Here is a 22,102-nt window from a genome sequence, read left to right on the forward strand (position 1 = left end):
ATGCAATGCAGGCAATTATCTTGGTCTAAGAGGATGCTTGCAGTAAGAGCTTCTTTCGGCCTGAAGACATCTGGAGGAGAGAGCCAACAAGCTTTGGCAACGCCAAGTCGACGCGGTGCACAGGGGTTCTGTCCAGCAGTTCTGACGAGGGATACTGGCCTCAAAATTGGTTAGAGGATAGCGCAGGCCTCAAGAGAGTTGCAGACCCACCACCTGTGTTGCTGAGCCTTTCGGAGTCCGTGGGAGCTCAGGATCAACAGAGCGGTCAGCTGCATTGCAGTGCCTGTAGATGCAGGAGAGCGACTCCTTCACTCCAAGGGAGATTACTTTGGATGTCTTGGGGTTCCACAGGCCTGGCAAAGAACCTGTATGGAGCATGGACACAGACGCTGCAGAATACCAGCAGGATGATGAGACCAGGAGCAGCAGGAATCATCCCCAGTGCAGTCTTAGTTCCTTAAGCGAAGTCCAGAGAATTCCCAAGTGTCCAGATAGTCAAGTGGTATGTGGTCTGAATCTTGTCCCACAATGAATCTAGGGACCCACCCACAGGTAAGCTCTTAAGTTCCCTTGGGAAAGGGTTGGGACGATTCAAGGGTCCCTCCCAAAGGAGGGGCTGGACAGTGGGGAGGATACTCCCATGTCATTTGTCCAGTTTTGCGCCAGAGCAGGAGCCAATGGCTCCCTGGACTGGTTTGAACTGGACTTTGCAAGGAGGGCACTCAGTGCCCTTCAAGCATTCTCAATGGTGCTGTCAAGCGCCCCTATTCTGCCCCAATACACTAAACTCTGTCTGGGAGGTGGCCACACCTCCCTGTGACAGCATATCTTTTGTTCTGCCTTACCTTGCTAGAGTTTGGCTCAGTAGCAGGAGGCAGAATCTGGTCTCTAGACGGCGGCAGCCCTAGCTTGCCATCCAGTTCGGGAAGACTTGTACCGGGAGAACTGAGGGCCTCCCGGAGGAGCTTTACAGTGCATGGAATCGATTCCAACATGTTTGATACCAAACATTCAGGGTTTGTTACAGCCAGTTTAGAGATGGTCATCGCGTAATGACGCATAGGCACTCTATATGTTATAATGGCTGATGCACTTACAACCTGGGAGAATGAACTAGGTAGGTTGTAGGGGTGTCCCGCTCACTTAGAACCAAGCACCCTGAATTCAGGATTGAAAAGCCTGCCTTAGGGGTGTATGTTTGGTTTTAAGTGTAGTGACCTCAGATATAGGGAAACCTTTATCTTTCGTAAGTGGTAATAGCATCAGTTTACACAGGCTGCAATGGCAGGCCTGTCGTCACAATTTGAGTGGTCTCTCATGGGTGGCATAATACATGCTTTACCCCCTGAGAGACCTCTGGTGTACCAATGCCCTGGGTACCTTGGTCCCATATACTAGGGACTTACAAAGGTACCCAAGTAGCCAATATGAAGTGTACCTAAGTACTCACCATGTCCAATTTAGGGAGGAAGCACAGAGGCGGGGGTCCTGATTAGCAGGATCCCAGTCAGAGTAGTCAGAAAAATACAATGACACCAAAAAAAAGTGTTGGTGACCATGAAAGCAGATCCTACTTTCCCACACATATGAAGTGGAAAAAATTCTCCAAATTCGACAAAAGTTGCGAAAAATTAGCCAAAAAGCAGCAGAGGGGTAGCTCTTCCCAGATCAGCGCTTAATTGGCATGGATTAAAAAGAACTGACGTGCGCACGACTGGGAGTCACCTATATAGGTGGTGACAAGAAGTGGCGCTGAATAGAGCCACCCGACGCCACACGCAAAGGTATTGCTCCTCAGAAGTTTCCAGATCCAGCATGACACCTGGGAAATTCAAAGGGAAGGAATCTTCAGGTAGAAGTCTTCATCAGATAATGAGGAGCACAGCTGTCGTAGTCAAATGCTGAAGGGAACCTTTATGTATCAGAACAAAAGGTGGATCTATTAACTTGGAACAATATTAAACTAACATAGAGGATAATGTCTCAAGAAAAATGTAAAAAGAAGAAGAAGCTCAGGTCTTCAGATGTCTAACCTCCTTCAGTGTATCCATACCATATTGAGGAAGATTCAAATGCCCACAGTATAAGTATTCAGAAGCCAAAATGCCAAGTTCAACCATGAAAGACTGAGGTACACAGTCTGGCCCCCAATCTCATGAAGGCGATCAGGTCTGTATGCTATGGTCATTCTGATAGATGCAGAAAGTCAGTGTACTACTGGCCGTGCCATTTGAGAGCTATGGACATCATTATTGCTTGGGGAAGGTTTACTACTGATGGAATCAGTGGTATCAGTTTATAGAAAGGTCATTCCTTTCATTCCTGGTTGATAATACCTGCAGGCAAAGTCTGGGTATTGTTTGCTTACGACGGCTACGAAAGGGCCTATTCCAGAATACCCCTAATTGTAGACGATATCTTGCAGGACTTTGTCATGCAGTACCCACTCAAGAGATTTTTGGAAAGTTCTTCAGAGTGAATCAGCTTCTGCATTCTGAACACCTGGTGGATGGACAGCTGTAATTCGTAGGTTTCTGGTAATGCACTATTTCCATATAGATTAGACTTCCAGGGCCAGAAATCTTGATTGTCTCCTCCCTTGTATGTTCAAGTATTACATTGTTGTTGTATTGTCCTTTTGAATATACAAGGACTTTGTGACTGATTACAATCTTGGCAGATGGGATACTTAATCACAAACGTGATATCCCATCCGCCCTATTACAAGTTCCATAAAATATATGGCATTGTAATTTGGCCTCACGTTTGTGACTGAGTTACCCTGTCCACCAAGATCGTAATCTGGCCCTTTGTCTTCAAAGATGATAGAACAAAATTAAGATCAAGGTGGACTTCTCTCAATTCCAGAACGTTGACATAATAAGTAATCTCATTCTTAGACCAATTTCCTTGTAATTGAAGGTAAATCCTTATCCTAATAGAATGCATCTGTCACATGTTTTTGACAGAATCTCTTTATTGCAAGGCACTTCTTTAAGAGGATTATCTGATAGCACCAAAAGAGGAATGACTGAATTGTAGACTGTGAAAGAGTGAGTCTGTAGTCCAAACGTCTAGAATACTGGCATTACTAGACCTCTAGACATTGCCGAAGAGGTCTCATGTGAAGGTGAGCATGAGGTATGTTAGACCTGGCACCATTGGCGTGGGTCTCCCTTCCATTTTTTGCTATTGCCTCATATGTTTTTGCTGGTTTTAGATGCTTTGGGCACTGTGCCACTGCTAATCAGTGCCACAGTACAAGTACTCCCTATGGTAAATTAGTGTATGGATTAGTGACTCCATGATTGGCTTATTTGGTTTACTTGTCAGACCCTAGTACAGTGCACTGCATGTGCTCAGGGCTTGTAAATCAAATGCTGCTAGTGGGCTTGCAGCACTGGTTGTGCCACCCACAGAAGCAGCTTGTAAAGTGTGTCTCAGGCCAGCCATTGCAGGGCCTGTGTGCAGTCTGTGACTGCCATGCTGACTTGTCAAGTGCACCCACTTGAAAGTACCTAAACCTTCCCTTTTCTTCATATCAGACACCCATATGGTAGGCCCAAGGGCAGGGTGCCTTGTAAGTGAAAGGTAGGACATGCCCTGATGTGTGTGGGATGTCCTAATAGTGAATTCAGCCATTTTCGTTTTTCACTACTGCAAGGCTGCCTGTTCCCCATAGGCCAGAATGGGCAGTTTGATTATAACACCTTATAATCCTAACTGACCCAGGGCACATGGTAGAAATTCGAGTTTAGTATGCCTGAACTCAGAATGATAAAATTCAACTTTTAGTGAAGTTGGTTTTAACATTCTGTGTTTGAAAATACCACTTTTAGAAAGTAGGTATTTTCTTGCCTAACTATGCAAACCTGCCTCTGCTAGGTTGTGTATTCCATGTCTGGAGTTGGAGCGACAGGGGCTGGGGGATTCTAGGAGACAGGGTGAGTCAGCTCAGAGCTGAATAGAGCTATCTGCATGTAGATGGGTGGGAGGAGTTGCACCTGGGTCTGAATAGGGCTGTGCCTGCCTTTAACAATGCTGGTTTTACCTCCTGTGGTGTGTCTGATGTCCCTGGCCCACACTGTCAAAGGAAAGAAGGAGTCTTGTCAACAAAGTGCTCCAGGACTGACCAGAACTGGCTTGGACTAAGCAAAGGCCTTTCTACCTTCAGAAAACAAAGAAAATATGAGTATAAATACTGGGACCCATTCCCCAAGACTTTAGATCACTTCTGTGAAACAAGAAGAACCTTTGCTGAGGAGAGGAACCAGAGAGAGAGAGACTGCAGGAGGAGACTATCCCTATGCTGTGTGCTGTTTGAGGATTGGCCTGCAGTGGTTACCTGATTGCCAAAGAAAGGAGAAAGGACTTTGTGCTACTTTTATCAATCCAAGGGCTTGAACTAGAGCTTGCCTCCTGCTGAAGTCTCAGGGACAACAGACTTCACCCGTCAGCTTTCCCCTGCCTTCCCTTGCTGGGAACTGAAGTGCCTACTGTTGAGCTGGGCCTTCTGAGAGACTGCGTATCACTGGTAGCTGGAAGCGCGACTCAAGACAAAGAAGCGCTTCGCCGCCGCAGCAGTTGTCGTCGCATCACCGGAGAAGAGTGTCGCAGTCGCAGCAGACGCCGACGCATCACCGGAGAAGCGTGCTGTCTCCATCGCATCACCCAAAGTGCCTCGCATCACCGGAGAGGAGTGTCTCTGCCGCAGCCGCTGTCGTCACATCACTGAGGAAGCGTGCCGCCGCTATCGCATCGCATCACCGAGGCGCCCTGCATCCCTGGAGAAGAGTGTCGCCGTCTCAGCAGACGCCGTCGCATTACCTGAAAAGAGTGTCTCAGCCGCTGTCGTCACATCACTGAGGAAGTGTGCCACCGCTGTCGCATCGCATCACCGAGGCGCCCTGCATCCCTGGAGAAGAGTGTCGCTGTCGCAGCACACACCGTCGCATCGCCAGAGAGGCGTGTCGCAGGGCATTTTGCGGTTCAAGATGATTCACCGAGTCGCCCCACGGCCGTTGGGCCTGCACGCATCACCCCTTCGTTGTCGCAACATCAAGAAGATGCCATCTTTGTTTCATTGCACCAGATCTTCATCGTATCACGGCGTTGCTAGCCGCATCGCCACAGAAGCGCAGTAAGAAACCGACGCATCACCTTCCCGCGCAGAGAAGAGCCGACGCATCAACTCCCCTCTGGTAAGGAACCAACGCATCAGAGTCTCCTACGCAGCAGTAGGGAACCGACGCATCACCTCCCCTGAAGTAAGGAACCGACGCATCCCCGTTCTTGCGTGTAAGGAACCGAAGCATAACGTTCCCTGCAACTCTTTTGTTGTATAGCGTTACGCATCCAAAGGTACATTGAACATAAAGTGTTGCATTTACCATCTTAAGAGAACTAAGCTATTTCTACCATTTTTAAAGTACAGTATTGTGGATTTTTGTTGTTTATGGTCTTGTGTTAAATCTATATAAAAGATACCTATTTTTATAATACAACCTGTGTGGCTTCCCTTTGTAGTGTTGTCACTATATTACTGTATGTGTTCACAAATGCTTTACACACTGCCTCTGACATAAGCCTGTCTGCTCGTGCCAAGCTACCAAGGGGGTGAGCAGGGGTTATTTTAGGTGTGTACCCCCTTACCCTGACTAGACGCAAGGGTCCCTATTCGGTCAAAGGTACCTACCTCTGCCAACTAGAGACCCCCAAATCTAAGAAGGTCCTAGAAAAACACAGGATGACTCTGGGCCCAGCATTAAAAATAACATGCCTGCAGTCAGATTTGCTGAAGGTCCAGGTACTTCAGACAAATGCTTAATAACTTCCCCTCTGAAGGATACAGTCTTGTGACCTTAGCATCTAGTACCATGCCCAATTAATGAATTGGTGTCAGATCCCTATCAATTTATGAGGAGTAAAGCAACGACATTTCATCCTTTACTTTTTACAAGCCTGAAAATACTGAACTTTGGTGTTGCAACAATCCAAAGTTGCACATTTCACAATATTATAAACTGTAAATAGTAGAGGTAGTTCTTTCCTAACAGCAATTTTTTTACCCAGTACTGCACCATTAGCATTATCATCTATAGAACCAACAGCATCTCTGAAACGGTACAATGTAGGGAGCCAGAAGACCCATTGTTTAGAGTGCTTTTGGAATAAAATGGGAATTTCAATTATTTGCGGAAAACAAATTAACTTCGAGCATTGGATAGCATTGTGTGATTTCTGTGTATTGTAAGGAACTCCATTGATGTTGAAATCAAATTCATGTTACAAAATTGTGTGTTCTTTGCTTACTGCTCAGGGGACAATATTCAAGGTAGAATCTGGCAAGAAGAAACAATTAATTGAATAGCTATGCCCCAGACAAACAAATTATGTATCTTCGGTAACTCTCTTTCTGATGGATGCTATAACCAACTGCATATTCCACACCCACAAGGCTCGATGAGGAGAATTTTGTAGTAGTACCACAAGGTGAAATTGTGTGGCCCTTGCTGGTTCCATATGCATATAAACACCACCCCTGCGAGCTGACTTTAGTTCCTTGTCTTTTGCCTTTCCGCGCTCTCAGCGTGGAAAGTGAACAATTGTTGGTAACAATGTGATGACTACTAACTTGGGACCTTTTTAAATGTTAAAAAGAAACCTATCTGAAGAATTTGAAGGTGGGAGGGCAGTGAGGCATTTGTGGTTAGTAAGAGTATTCATCCAAAAGAGCATTACTAAAGGTGACTAACTTGCTCTTCTGATGTATACTTCTAACAGAAGAATCCTCACCTTAGCATAAATACTAAAACCATACTTCCAAAAGTTGGAAGCCTGTGTATTGGGCTTTTTATTTTTTTATTTTTATTTATTTTGCAGTTAGTAAATAAAAAAAATAAAAAATAAGAGATGCAAAGACTGAACAGTTGATCCGCAAAGCAATATCAATGAGATACATAATAAATGCTGGTTGATTAACACATATTTCAAAATCTACATTCCAATTTTTCGAAAATATAAGTATTGGGCTTAGACTAAAATGTCTTGAAGAATTTAGCGAGTGAAGCGACCATCCTTCCAGACCTGGCTGCTAAGGCAGTAATGCTTTATGAATGTATGCACCAACACATATGTTGCAGTCTGGCAGATATCAAGGTCAACACAGGGGTAGCAGACTTGGCCCTGGTGGAATGGGCCCTCAGACATTTCAGGGATGGCAGATCTTAATGCAGAGGACTAGCCACCTCATCAAGGTACACCTTCACACATCCTTCCTCTTTTTCACTCAGAAGAACCTCTCAAGAAGCTGGTCCTTGGTACAATCTACGTAAAAGCGAAAAGCGGATTTGTGTCCCAACAATGCAGCCTGTCCTCCTTTTGAGAGATATTGGGGAAACAAAGAACACAAGTGAAAGATTGCCCAACATGGAAGGGAGTCACAACTTTCGTTAAAAAGGCCAAGGAGTCCTGGTGGATGGTGGTTGCACTGACAGTGCTTGCAGAACACTTATGCTATGGTATAACATAATCGCAATGAGTAAAATAGTCTTCAAGGTCAGGAGACGCAGCGAGCAGCTATGCATAGACTCTAAAGGTGTGCACATGATGAATGTCATGACCAAGTTAAGGTCCCACTGTGGCATCACAAATGGTTTGGATGGAACAAGTCTTGCGCAATTTTGAAAGCTTTTGGCACTATGTGTTCTAGAGAGAGGTGAAAATATCTAGCCAGGATTCCCCTCGCTGGTGCAATACTCCCTGTGCCACCTCCGGATATAGATGAAACTCATGATCTGACAGATGACGACTGCTTAGCTTGTCTGTTCTGGCTTTCAAGGGCTCTGTGAGGTGGTTTCCAACCATAAAGATGCCCTGGCACTCTAGCCGTCTACAGATGCACAAAGCCTCCTGGCACAGGACCCCACTCTGCTCTGCTTTCTGCCGTACCACAGGTTGGTGGTATTAACTGTGAGAACTTCCCTCACCTTCCCTTTAATGGATGACAGAAAATCCTTCATGACCAGACAAATGGCCCGTAGCACTAGTAGGTTTACGTGGAGCGAGCCATCCACTGGAGAACATAGCCCACTGATCTCCACCTTCCACAGGTGAACTCCTGTCACCCCTAACCCTGTAGTGATGTGTCCACTTTTGTCTGCTCTGGGTGGGAAAAGAAGAGTGGTCTGTCACAGAACAAACTGTAATCGGTTAGCCACCAATGTAGATCTTGGGACCTGCTTGGTGTCAGAAAGGTGGCCAAGATGAAAGGCCATTTGGATTTCATATCCCAATGCAGGGCTCCCATGTGTAACCTAGTATAGTTGACAAAGAGTATACGCGAGGCCAAGAAGTCACAGAGCCACTCTCACCTAGATTCAGGATCAAGCCTGAAACAACAGGATCATAGTCATTCAGTCTCAGACGTGTTACTGGTGATATATATACCCCTGTTCTCCACGTGTCCGGGATCTCCTCAATGAAGAGCAGGTATGGGAATAAAGGAACTCCTGACCTCTGAAGATGGGCAGCAACCATCACCATCGATTTTATGACCAACCAAGGGGTGCTGCTGATGCCCAGAATGTGAACAACAAACTCATAATGCACATGACCACTTTCACCCATAGACAAAGGTCTGTGAAACTGCCAGGTGGGTATATGAAATAACATGCCTGTAAGTCCAAGGACTCCATCCAGTGTCCCAGGGACCAGAGCTTGTTGGATCTGAACCAAAGTGAGCCTTTTGATTTTGCCCATTTTTAAGGGTCAGAGGTTCAAGTTAGTCAGGAGACAATGTACATTTTTGTGACAAGGAAATAGCAAGAACAACAACCTCCAACTTTCTCTCAATCCAGTAGATTCTCTATGGTACCAATGAAGAGGAACAGGCATACCTCCTGTAATAGGATGGGCAGATGCTATGCTGAAAATCATTATGAAGTAGGAAGAATACTGGATGGGGAAGAGAGGAAAAGACTGTATAAATAATTTGAAAGTCTTATCTGTCGTATGTGGTGGATTGCCCACCTTAGGGATAGTGCTAAATCCTGCTACTTCACTGGTTGGGCATGGACTGCTGAAGGCAAACTAAAGTGGTTTGCTGGCTGTTTCAGCAGTGAGTTGGAATACTGGTACCCTTGCTGACCAATGTGTTCCCACTCAGTTTCTCGTATGCGAACCTAAAAGAACTTGGATGCATAATGTGCTGGGAATGCTGGCTCTAACTACACACCAGCCCTCTGGAACAGCCCCTAAATTTCTAGAACTGGTGCAGAAATGATTTGCCACAGGTCAGCCCCAAAGAACGTGCCTTAGCTCTGCTGCCTGTAAAGCGTTTCAAAAAGGAGTTCACCATATCTCCAAATAGGCAAGACCCATAAAAGAGCACGGGGCATATCACCAACAAACTGCGATAAACATCGCAGAGCGCACATAGCGCAAATTTGCATAACGCCGGCTATTGCCGGAATTAATCGCCAAGATGAACAAGTTACTCTTCGGTAATGCTTTTTCTGGTGGATACAGTATCTCTCTGTGGATTCCTCACCTTGTGAATATCCCCTGCGCCAGCAACATTCGGAAACTTTTGTAGCAGTCCACGCCGATGAGGTCGAAGACGACGTCCCAGAGACACGACTCCGCTCGCGACTCCGCTGACGTCACCGGCTCAATAAGAAGACCTCGTCGGCGTGATGACGTCAGTTCCGCCCTTTTTTCCGTGCCCTCGAGGCACACGGATGGACTGACAGCAATATATACACAGTATACACAGTACATAATATACAAAGCAACACACACAGTGTGGAGGATAAATAGGAAGGCAAAAGCAATAATACAATGCCTTTGACAGTAACAAATACATTTTGAAACACCATTATTAAAATTGTAGGTATACAAGGGTGGACAACGGGGAGGCGGGTGGGTCAGTGGGGAATCCACAGGCAGATACTGTATCCACCAGAAAAAACATTACCGAAGGTAAGTAACTTGTTCTTCTGATGGATACATCTGCCAGTGGATTCCTCACCTTGTGAAAAGATTCCCACAGCAGTTCCACTCCCGGAGGAGGGTGTCCACCCTTCTATACCAGAAAGTCCTGAAGGACGGAACAAGCAAAATGCCCGTCCCTCCTCACCTCGGTGTCTAAGCAGTAATACTTCGCGAAAGTGTGGAGGAAGGCCCAAGTTGCCGCCCTACAAATGTCCTCCACAGGAACACCTCTAGACAAGGCAGACGTGGAAGACTTAGCCCTAGTAGAATGAGCACCTAAACCTTCTGGAGGTTCCTTACCGGCCAAAGAGTAGCATATCCATCTGGAAAGGGTGCGCCGCTCTGCCTTTCCTGCAGCCAACAAAGCCCACGAAGAGCTGGTCATCAACTCGAAAGTCTTTTGTCCTATCAAGGTAGAAGCTCACCGCCCTCTTAGGGTCCAGACGGTGAGGCCGCTCCTCCTCCTTGGAAGGGTGAGGGGGAGGATAGAAGGTAGGGAGGGTAATGGACTGCCCCAGATGGAAGGGAGTTACCACCTTAGGCAGAAAAGCAGCCCTGGTCCTGAGTACCATTCTTTCAGCATGAATGGTCAAGAACGGGGGTTTTGAACTCAGAGCTTGAAGCTCACTTACCCTCCTTGCCGAGGTGATCGCAATGAAAAAAACTGTCTTGAAAGACAACAGTCTCAAGGGACACTTGTGTAAGGGCTCGAATGGAGAACCCATCAGATAAGTTAAGACAAGATTTAAGTCCCATTGAGGCACAATAAAAGGAGTTGGAGGAAACTTGTTTGTAAGGCCTTTCAGAAACCGTAAAACAATAGGCGATTTAAACAATGATGGTTGATCCGGCAAACAAAGGAAAGCTGACAAGGCTGAAAGATATCCCTTCACAGTGGCTACAGCAAAACCTTGCTGAGCAAGAGAAAGGGCAAACTGAAGAATGTCAGATAAACGAGCTCTCAAAGGATCAATTGACATCTCCCCACACCAGAGCACATATTTAGACCACCTATAGGAATAGATAGATTTGGTGGTATGACGTCTAGCAGACAAAATTACATCTACCACATCTGGCGGGAGAGAAAAAGAAATTAAGGTTGCCCCGTTCAGTCTCCAGGCATGAAGGTGTAAGCTCTGGAGGTGGGGGTGTAGAACCTGCCCGTCCATCTGAGAGAGGAGGTCTGTCCTGAGAGGGAGACGGAGCGGAGGGCACAAGGAAAGGTGGAGAAGATCTGTATACCGCACCCTTCTTGGCCAAACCGGGGGGATTAATATGACATGGGCCCGGTTTTGGTGAATCTTCCTCAGAACCCGAGGAATCAAGGGTATGGTAGGAAATGTGTAAAGGAGATGAGTGCCCCAACTCAGCTGAATCGCGTCCCCCAATGCACCCTGCATCGGATACTGGAGACTGCAAAAAAGACGTGCAGTGAGCGTTCTCGTGAGTGGCAAACAGGTCCACCCGAGGGGTTCCCCACATTCGGAAAACGTGACGAACCACCTCTGGAGGAAGCCTCCACCCGTGGTCGTGTGGAGAACTGCCGACTGAGACTGTCTGCACGAACGTTTGGAACTCCGGCCAGATGATTTGCCATCAGGCAAAACTGCTGATCCTGAGCCCAGGACCAGAGACGCAGAGCCTCTCTGCAGAGACAAAGCGACCCCACTCCTCCCTGCTTGTTGACATACCACATCGCGGTAGTGTTGTCCATCAGGACTTGAACTGACTGACCGCGAAGGGAAGGGGGGGAAGGCCTTGAGCGCCAAACGTATCGCCCGTAATTCCAGAAGGTTGATGTGAAGCAACCTTTCCTCTGGAGACCAAAGACCCTTGATCTCCAGAACCCCCAGATGCGCACCCCACCCTAAAGTGGATGCATCCGTTATCACTGTGGCCACCGATGGAGGTAGATGGAAGGGCTTTCCTTGAGACAGATTGCCCTCCACGCTCCACCAAGACAGATCCGCCGCAGCTTCTCTGGAGATCCTCACAGACTCCCTGAGATCTCCTTTGTGCTGATACCACTGCCTGTGGAGGCACCACTGGAGCGCCCTCATGTGCCAGCGTGCATGGTTGACCAACAGAATGCAGGAAGCAAACAGACCGAGCAGGCGAAGGACCTTCAGGACTGGAACGACCGCTCCATTGTAAAACAAGGGAGTCATTTCCTGTATGTCGTGAATCCTTTGTGGAGGTGGGAATGCCCGATACACAGTAGTGTCCAGTACCGCCCCTATGAACAGGTTGCGCTGAGAGGGCACAAGGTGAGATTTGCGCACGTTTATCGAAAAACCCAATTTGTACAACAACTGAGTTGTAATCTGCAGATGATGAAGCACCTTCTCTGGCGATTCCGCTTTGATCAGGCAGTCGTCCAGATAGGGGAAAACTGAAATCCCCGACCTTCTGAGATGGGCTGCCACCACTGCCATCACCTTCGTGAAGACTCGAGGTGCAGTAGTAAGACCAAACGGAAGGACCGCAAACTGATAATGTTGCGACCCTACCGTAAACCGGAGATACTTCCTGTGCGACTTCAGGACGGGGATGTGAAAATACGCATCCTGCAAATCGATCGACACCATCCAGTCCTCCTGATGCAGCGCTTGAAGAACCTGCGCAAGGGTGAGCATCTTGAACTTCTCTTGCTTCAGAAAAAGATTCAAGATCCTGAGGTCCAATATTGGACGCAATCTGCCGTCCTTTTTCGGAATCAGGAAATACCGGGAGTAGCATCCCTGACCCCTTTCCTGCTCTGTAACCACCTCTATTGCACCTTTTTTCAGCAATGTCAGGACTTCCTCCTGCAGGAGAAGAAGGTGGTCCTCTGAGCAAGCCCCTTGACAAGGAGGGTAAGTTGGAGGGAATTCCCGAAAGGGAAGGGCGTACCCATTTTCTACAAGATCTAGAACCCATAGGTCTGTAGTAACCGATTCCCAACCTTTTAGAAAATGGGTAAGCCGGCCCCCCACTGGACCAGCATGATCCAGAATGGTGGATCTAGGGCTGCTCTGCAGTGGTGGGAGGGGCTGAGGAAGAGGAAGAGGAGGAGGAGGTGAGCTGTCGACCTCGAGTGCGACCTCTGATTCTGCCTCTGTAGCTCTTATACAGAGTGTTTTGCTGCTGTTGCTGCTGCTGCTGGGGTTGTCTGTACGAACGAAAGATTGATCTTCCGAAGCCCCTGTATCTCTTGAACGAACCCCTTGGCTGAGTTTGAAGGCCCAAAGATTTAGCCGTGGCCTTACTCTCCTTAAATCTTTCAACAACAGCCGCTTTCTTGCCAAAAAGTCCAGAGCCATCAAAAGGCAAGTCCAAGAGCGTTGACTGGACATCAGGGGAGAACTCTGAAGACTTGAGTCACGCACTCCTCCTCGTGGCAACAGAAGATCCCATGACTCTTGCAACCGAGTCAGCTGTATCCAAGCCACTTTGGATTAACTGACATGCTGCCGCTTGGGTATCCGAAAGGACCTCATTGAAACTCATCCAATCCTCTTCTGACAGCTTTGGGGCTAGCTGCTTTGCTGAGTCCATAAGAGCATGGATATATCGGCCCAAAAGACAGGTGGCATTCGTCGATTTTAAGGCCATACTGGAAGAAGAGAAGACCTTCTTGGCCGACTGATCCAATTTCTTCGCCTCCCTGTCACTCGGGACTTGGGGAAAAGAACCTGTTGATCTTCTGGAACAGGCAGCCTGAACCACCAGACTCGCCGGAGATGGATGAGATATTAAAAAGTCTGGGTCTCCTGGAGCCGCCCTATACCTCCTAGCAATAACTTTAGAAACTGCAGGAGCAGAAGGGCTTGCGCCATACCTCCATTACTGGTTCTATAGTGGCGTCGTTAAAAGGGAGTAAAGGCTCCGATGCAGTAGAAGGAGAGTGCAGAACCTCTGTCAAGATGTTAGGCTTAAACTCTGCAGAAGGCAACTGCAGATCTAAAAGTTCAGCCGCCTTCTTAATAACAGCGTGGTATGGAGCCACATCCTTTGAAGGAGCATCAGCAGGGGGAGTAATCTCCCATTCAGGCGATAAATCCAGGACACTAGCCTCTTTCAAATCATCAAACACATCGTCCGACTCCATCAGCTCACCCTCCTCTACTTCCTCCATCAGGTACCACTGTTCATCCAGTACCCATTGGACCTCCCTCCTAGACCTGATCCTCACAGCCGGAGTCGGCGGCGCCGTGACCGAATCCGATAGTGCCGGAGCCGGCGTCGAGCGTGGATCCAAAGGGACAGCTGGCGTCGAACGAGGTCGAGTCGACGCCGGTGAAGAAGGGAGCGGCGTTGATGTCCTCAGCGCCGGTAGATGCCAAGACGGCGTCGCCGGAAAAAATGGCATGAAGGAAGCCTGAGGATAAGCTTGGGGAACTCCCAAACTGAAGGCCATAGGACCCATAGGATCTGAAGGTGCGCCAGAGTGGTACATAGCTCTGGAGAAGACTCCATACATAGCATTAAGAAAATGCGTAGGATCCTGACCTGGAAATGATGGATAAGGCTCAGTCTGAGGCATCACCGGACTCGGGCCGATTGGCGCAGACGGTGGAATCAGCGGAGCCGAAGGCCCACCCGGAGCTGGAAGGTCCTCAATCGGAACCTGAGACGAAACCGGAGATGGAGCCGGCGTCGGAGATGAAGCCGGAGCCGGAGAATGCTCCAGTGAAGCCACAGGTGACGACAGGCCAATAGGTGAATCAGGAACTGGCGAAGGAGATACAAAGTCCTTACGGCGTCGGGAGGGCGATGTCGATCTCGGAGCCGTATCCCTATCCGAGTGATGTCAAGATCCATGCCTCTTCTTTTTCTTGTACTTCTTGGACTTAGAAGCATGCCCCGAAGTCGACTTCGATGCCGACCCCGACCTCGATCTCGACCTCTTTTTTCCTTCTTCATCTTGGCTATGAACAATTTTGCTTCCCTCTCCTTAAGAGCCTTGGAGCTCATCTTGTGACAGCAAGAACATCCTTCAACATCGTGGTCTGATTATAGGCACCACACGCAGTCTTCATGCGGATCCATTATCGACATGTGTTTTCCACACTCTCGACAAGGTTTAAAACCAGACTTCTTCGTCGACATTTCAGCTGAAGAAGAGAGAGAGAAACCAGCAGAAAACAAAGTAACAAGTACAGCTGCAGAGAGAGTCCCGAAATCCGTTGGCGTTGACGGCGCGGAAAAAAGGGAACTGATGTCATCACGCCGACGAGGTCTTCTTATGGAGCCGGTGACGTCAGCGGAGTCACTAGCAGAGCCGTGCCTCTGTGACGTCGTCTTCGACCTCATCGGCGTGGACTGCTACAAAAGTTTCCGAATGTTGCTGGCGCAGGGGATATTCACAAGGTGAGGAATCCACTGGCAGATGTATCCATCAGAAAAAGCGTTATTATCAACGCTTATCTCCACAGCGATAAAGATTCCGGTGATGGCGGCGTTATGAGGGAACAGCGCTAGAAATCCAGCGATGCAAGTACAAGCGCTAAGGGAATCCTTGTTAATTGGGAGATGTGGATTTAGGCTTAGAATCCACCTCCCATTATAAATATAGCTAAGTCTGACATTTAGCAGACGTTACCTGATGGCGATAACCGCGGTTAGCTCCGTTTTTTATGTTGCTATGGGAGTCAGGGTCCGGCTTGATGATACCGCAATGTGTGGTTAGCGACTTTTCCTGGGTTGTTTCCAGAGGGAACGCCTACTTTGCATGTCATTAGCGATTATTATCGCTGACATGCAAAGCGGCATTGACACGGGCGCTATTGCCAGCAAGTCATCGCTAACAGATGTTAGCGACAGCTTGCTGATAGGGCGATAAAAATATCGCCGCTTTAGTGGCAAAAGTGCTAAAGCAGCGATATTGCCCTTGATGATATGCCCGCACGTCACTTACCATAGCCTGTATATTGCCAGAGAATCAATGGACCTCATCCAGACATGTCTTTGAAGGCCAACACTGGTGTCCAAGCGTTCCGCCAATGCAATCAGCGGTATCCATACCGGCACGGATAACATACTTGGCAGAGTCTGCATTCCTTTTGAACTTCAACCGCAAACACTTTAAGCCAAAGCACGAAAAGAAGTGTTTGAGGCTCCAGCGGGAACAAGCAAGAAAACGACCAGAAATGAAGGACACCAGAAACAACACAAAATGTTCCTGTATAAATGCTGTAGCAAGCAGAGCAGAGCAGAGCAGAACAGCTCTCACCTTACAAGCTTCACTTTGTATTAATGGAGTGCAAAACATATGTGTGCTGCAGAGAGCAAAATCCCAGGACTGGGGAACCATTTCTGCTTTATTCTGTAAGCTCTTCCGTAAATGGTGTGTTAGACAAATGTACTGTGTAAGCAGGGAATTGGAAAATAGAGTTTTTGGAAAAGTTATGTTCCAGGATCTCGCACACGTACAGAGAGTTTCTACACTTTATTAATGGCAGAGAGAACTCAATGGCACAGAACACGTCTCATCAATTTAAATTTCCAACAGTGCAAACAGTGTACTTTAGAGTTGGAACTCTTTACAACAGAAGAGGACATGGTTCAACAGTTTTCAATAGCATGCACTGTAGAATATTAGACGTAATAGTTTCCTCTTAGTATTGCTTTACCTTGTACTGTAACTTAACAGTCCCAAGTAAGGCCTAACACGTTCACAAAAACCAGTTTATTTAGAATACACGTGGAAAATAAGAATATAAATAATTTCCACAAATCAAGAGTGCTCAAATCTTACTGTAGGGGACCTGAACCATTATTTAAACAGGCCAGTGTACTTACTTGTTTTCGGATGACGGACAATTTTCTTGCCAGAACCTGTAGAGAGTAAATAAAAAGTTTAAAAGCGATACTTCATATTACAAACAAAGGGGCATATTATCAAGCCCGGAATTAAAATTATCGCCGCTTTATCGGCAGAAAACTGCCGCTAAAGCGGCGATAATGGGCTTGATAATATGCCGCACAGAATTCCCATAGAAGCCCATGTTCACACCAGAACATGGCCTTCTATGGGAATTCTCGAGGGCATATTATCAAGCCCATTATTGCCGCTTTTAGGCGATAATTTTAACGCCGTTTCTTGATAATATGCCCCAAAATACTTCCTTCTGCAAACATTTTCTTAAATGCAATACAAATCCTAGCCCTTGGCCAGGATTGTCTGAGTCCTGGACAATAAACTCTCATGGCCTAGGAATCAATGGAATTCAAGCAACAAACAATGCGTTACTTACTTCCGGTAAGACTATTTCCGGTCGATACTCTAACTGCAGATTCGTTACTTTGTGATTCCCCCTATGCACTAAACTGGATCCAGAGACTGATGCAATAGCTACAGGTGGAGCCATTGGCTATTGTTGCAACTTCAACCCACCTCCGGACATGACAAGACAAAGCTGCATAAAAGTGCCATCGTAGTATGCTGACTTCAGGTAAAACATTATTTCTTTCCATGCCAAAGACATGGAACATATCAGACAAATCTAATGGTAGCTGGCTGTCTGCTAAGTCTAACGAAGACCTTTATTAAATCCTGAAAATCTGTGCCGCATAAAGCGGAGGCGGGAGGGTGGTGAGGAATCTGCAGGCAGATTAACTCAGAAGGTAAATAACTTAAGCTGCTGGATACTTCTAACCGCAGATTTCCCTCTTTGCGAATCAAAGTCCGAGCAATGCCCCTTCCAAAGAGGTAAATCAGTGGAGTGGATTTTACAAGGGTCCTGAAGAAAAGAGAGGGCAAAAATTAATTCCCTCCCTACAGATTTGTGAATCAATGCAGTAGTGTCTGATAATAGTGTGGGCAGATGCTTACATGGCTGCTTGTCAGATATGTTATTCGGGAAGACCCTTAGGGCAGTAGTTACGGCTTATGCTCTAGTGAAATAAGCTATAAGGCCCTCAAGAGGATCCTTTTTGGCCAGGGTGCAGCATTGCTTGAAGCAGAGGATAATTCATCAGAAGAAGGTCTGATTCTAGACTACCATTCCAGTGTTGACAGTGGCAAACTTAACAAACATCTGATTATCTTCCCTAGCGTCTCCTATAGGTTGATTGATAGCTACTAGTACCTCACATCCTGCATTAAAACTACCTGTCAGCTGGTTTCGGAATATGTAGCTCCCGTTTTCCTAAGCAAGCAATTTAAAAGATTGTACGGATCATTTGTGAGGCTAGGGAAGATACTGAATAAGTAACTTACCTTCGGTAACTCATTATCTGGTTGAGACTCTATTTTGCTGCAGATTGCTTACCTTTGAAATTCCCAGACGTCAGGCTTGATCCGAAAACTTTTGCTGAGCAATACATCTTGCACGCGGCGTCCGGGTGGCTCAGTTCGTCTCCATGTGACATCGGTGGCGTAGGGAGTGTCAGTTATGACAGTGCGGTGCCTATATAGTTGCCACCCAGGCACACGGATGTGAGTTTTTTTTCGTTTTTTCCAAGCAAGAAGCGCAGAGCCACGAAGTAACTGACGTAGTCATGTGCAAAACTAGTGCGCTGAAAAGGAGAGTAATCCTAGCCCTACAATATTAGTCTGCAAAGCGGTGAGGCATGTGTTGGACAGTCAGGAATCTGCAGCTAGATAGAGTCTCTATCAGATAATGTGTTACCAAAGGTAAGTAACTTGTTCATCTGATAGAGACTTCTAGCTGCAGATTTCATACCTTTGAATTAGATAACCAAGCCATACCATCCCAGATGTGGGCTATGGACCAATATCCTATACTGGGAACTCCTGCAGGACCGAGCAAGCAAAGTGCCCGTCCCTGCGGACCTGACCTTCCAGCCAGTAGTGTTTTGCAAACATCTGATAAAATACCCACGTTGCTGCCTGACAGATGTTTTGTACTGGGATACCCCGAGCCAAGGGCGTAGTCACAGCCTTTCCCCTGGTGAAATGGACTCTCAATCCCTCGGGGGCTGCTTCTTTGCCAGGGCATAGCAGATCTTAATGCAGAGAACGACCTAGCAAGAGATGGTCCTTTACTGCACTGCCTTCCTTTCTTTGCTCCCACGTTCACCACAAAGAGTTGGTTGTCCACCTGGAACTCTTTAGCGAGGTCAAGCTAGAACGACAATACTCTTTTTGGGTCCAGTCGGTAGAGGCGCTCCTCTTCCTTAGAGGAATGCGGGGTAGCAAAGAAAGTGAGCAACATGATGGACAGACCCAAATGGAAAGGGGTCACAACTTTCAGTAAAAAGGATGCCCGGGTGCGAAGCACCACTTTGCCTGGAAAGGACATAAGATAAGGTGGAGAGCAAGATAATGTCTGCAGTTCATCCACCGTCCGTGCCGATGTAATTGCCACCAAGAAGGTTGTTTTGATGGTCAACAGCCAGAGGGGATAATTGTGTAAAGGCCCAAATGAAGGTCCTACTGCGGCATAACATAGGGCGTAGATGGAAAGAGGTGAACCAGCCCTTTCAGATATCTATGTGGAATGGGAGATTTGAAGAGAGAAGGTTGGTCTGGTAGCTACAAAAAAGGAGACAGAGCAGAAAGGTAACCCTTGAGAGTTCCCAAAGCAGAGCCCTGCTGGGCAAGGGACAGAATGAACAGAAGGACAGTAGAAAGAGAAGTAGCGAGAGGGTCAACAGACCTTTCTGTACAGTATAATACAAATTTCTGCAGACGGCAGGTGTATCCCGTCTTAGTGGAGGACCGCCTGGCCAGCAGAATAACATTGCAGACTTCAGGAGGAAGGTCAAAAGCCACCAACTGTTGCTGCGCAATCTCTGCACATGGAGATGCAGAGTTGACAGGTTCTGGTGGAGAACCCACCCCTGCTGCTGCGACAGAAGATCCTCCTGAAGGGGCAGCCCGACTGGAGGATCGAAGCTCATTCTAAGAAGCTCTGGGTCCCAGACTCTTCTTGCACAGTCCGGAGCCAAAGGATGACTTGGCCCAATCTCTCCTGATCTTCTTCAGAGCCCTGGGCAGGAGTGGTATGGAAGGAAGGGTGTACAGCAGGCCTGAGCTCCACTCACAATGAAAGGCGTCGCTGAGAGATAGACGCCTTGGAAACTCCAGCACGCAGTACTGCTGACACTGCGTGTTCTCTTCAGAGGCGACCAAATCTAACAAAGATTCTCCCCACTTCTGAAAGAGACCCTGGGCCACCTGCGACTGGAGACACCATTCGTGATCCGCTAGGCATCAATGGCTGAGACCATTGCCCTAGCATTCAAAGAACCTACCGAGTGTTGAACCACCAAGGTCATGCCCTGCTGTTCCAGTCATGTCCAGAGACAACAAGGACTTTCGACAAAGGGCCCACTACACTGCCCCACCTTGCTTGTTGCAGTACCACATGGTGGTGTTGTTGTCCATGAAAACCTGCACTAGCTTCTCCTTGACAGATGGAAGAAATGCTTTCAATGCCAATCGAATAGTTCGAAGCTCCTACTGATTTATGTGGAGCCCCAACTCTGCCGGTGACCAGTGTCCCCTTATTTCCACCTGTCCCAGATGACCGCCTGATACCAGAAGTGACGCATCTGTCACGGCTGTGAAATCTGGTTGGGGAAAGGAGAGGGGTCTTCCATTGACCCAATCGCGGTTCATCAACCACCAATGCAGTTCCTTCAGAGATCTGCACCATGTTGGTGTGATTTTCCCGATCTTGTACCCACTGGAACTCCAGGTCCCACTCCAGAGCCCACATACGCCACCTAACATGCTTCACCAACAGGATGCAGGAGGCCATGAGGCCAACAGCCTCAGAATCAGTCTCACCGAAATCCAGGACAGAGGCCGAAACATCTGTTTCATAGACTAAATATCCTGGACTCACTCTTCGGGAGGATATGCACGAAACTGCACTGTGTCCAGAACTGCTCCAATTAAAGGGATCATCTGAGAAGGAGTCAGGTGTGACTTTGGTATGTTTATAGAGAACCCCAGCAAATAAAGGAGGTTTGCCGTAGTCTGAAGGTGGGAGACCATTGCCTGCGGCGAAGACGCCTTCAACAGCCAGTTGTCGAGGGAGGGGAAGACTGACACCCCTAACCTTTGCAGATGAGCTGTGAACCTCGCCATCACCTTGGTGAACACCCGAGGGGCACTGGTAAGGCAGAAGGGAATCACAGTAAACTGAAAGTGCTTTGGGCCTACCTTGAATCGCAGGTAACGCCTGTGGCCCGGCAGAATGGGGATGTGAAAATATGCATCCTGTAGGTCCAACGCTACAATCTAGTCTCCTTGATCTAGGGCAGACAAGACGGCAGACAAGACCTGACCTGAGCCAAAGTAAGCATCTTGAATTTCTCGTTCTTCAAGAAGAGATTGACGGTCCGAAGATCTAAAATGGCACGTTGCCCCTTGGAATCAGAAAGTAGCGGGAATAACAACCACTGCCTACTTCTGATACCGGGACCCTTTCCATAGCTCCCTTGGCCAAGAGAGCTCTAACTTCCTCTTGCAGCAACTTTAAATGATCCTCCGTCAGCCGTTTTCCTGATTTGGCAGAATGAGAGGAGAAAAAGAAAGGAAAGGCAGAGAAAAGCCCTCCTGGACGATTTACAAGACCCTCTTATCCGATGTTATGGATCTCCAGTGGGGGAGATGATGACAAATTCTCCCACCAACTGGAGTACTGTGGTCCTGTAGAGTTAGCTTAGGAGTGCTTGAGGGCTGCGGCTGCTGGGGGTAGTGTGGCGGATGACTTCTGGCCTCCTTTCCTAGATTGGAACGCACCGCATCCACGTCCTCGCATGGCTAGGGTAGTCTGAGCAGGACAGTGGCTGGGATAGGGCTAACATGGATGGAAACCCCTTCTGTTGCCACGAATGGGGCGAAGGGAAGACTGGCCACGAGGAGTAGAGGAGAGGCCCAAAGATCTGGCCATAGCTCGAGAGTCCTTGAACCTGACCAGGGCCGAGTCTATCTTTTCCCCAAAAAGCGGGTTCCATCAAAGGGAATGTCCCTCAGATTAGCCTGGAAATCCCCTGAGCAGCCAGTTGTTCAAAGCCAGGCGTGGTGCCTCAATGCCACTGTCGTTGAAATTAATCGGCCCAGCACATCCATCGTATCTAAGCCACACCATATGGTAAATTTTGCTGCATCTCTCCCTTCCTTGACCACTTGGGAGAGCACAGCCCAGGC

At 47.7% G+C, this 22,102-nt stretch overlaps 1 protein-coding gene across 1 annotated transcript in view; it reads right to left on the minus strand.

Annotated features, from left to right (window-relative positions):
• LOC146830356 (uncharacterized) overlaps positions 1-22,102 on the minus strand; it is a 993,685-nt gene that overhangs the window by 133,387 nt on the left and 838,196 nt on the right. The window contains exon 14 of the mRNA XM_085603721.1: positions 16,777-16,812. Coding sequence (XP_085459847.1) covers positions 16,777-16,812 — 36 coding nt within the window. The remainder of the gene's footprint in view (positions 1-16,776; positions 16,813-22,102) is intronic.

The sequence above is a fragment of the Triturus cristatus genome, chromosome 5_1, assembly GCF_964204655.1.
Source record: "Triturus cristatus chromosome 5_1, aTriCri1.1, whole genome shotgun sequence".
Taxonomy (NCBI): Eukaryota; Metazoa; Chordata; class Amphibia; order Caudata; family Salamandridae; genus Triturus; species Triturus cristatus.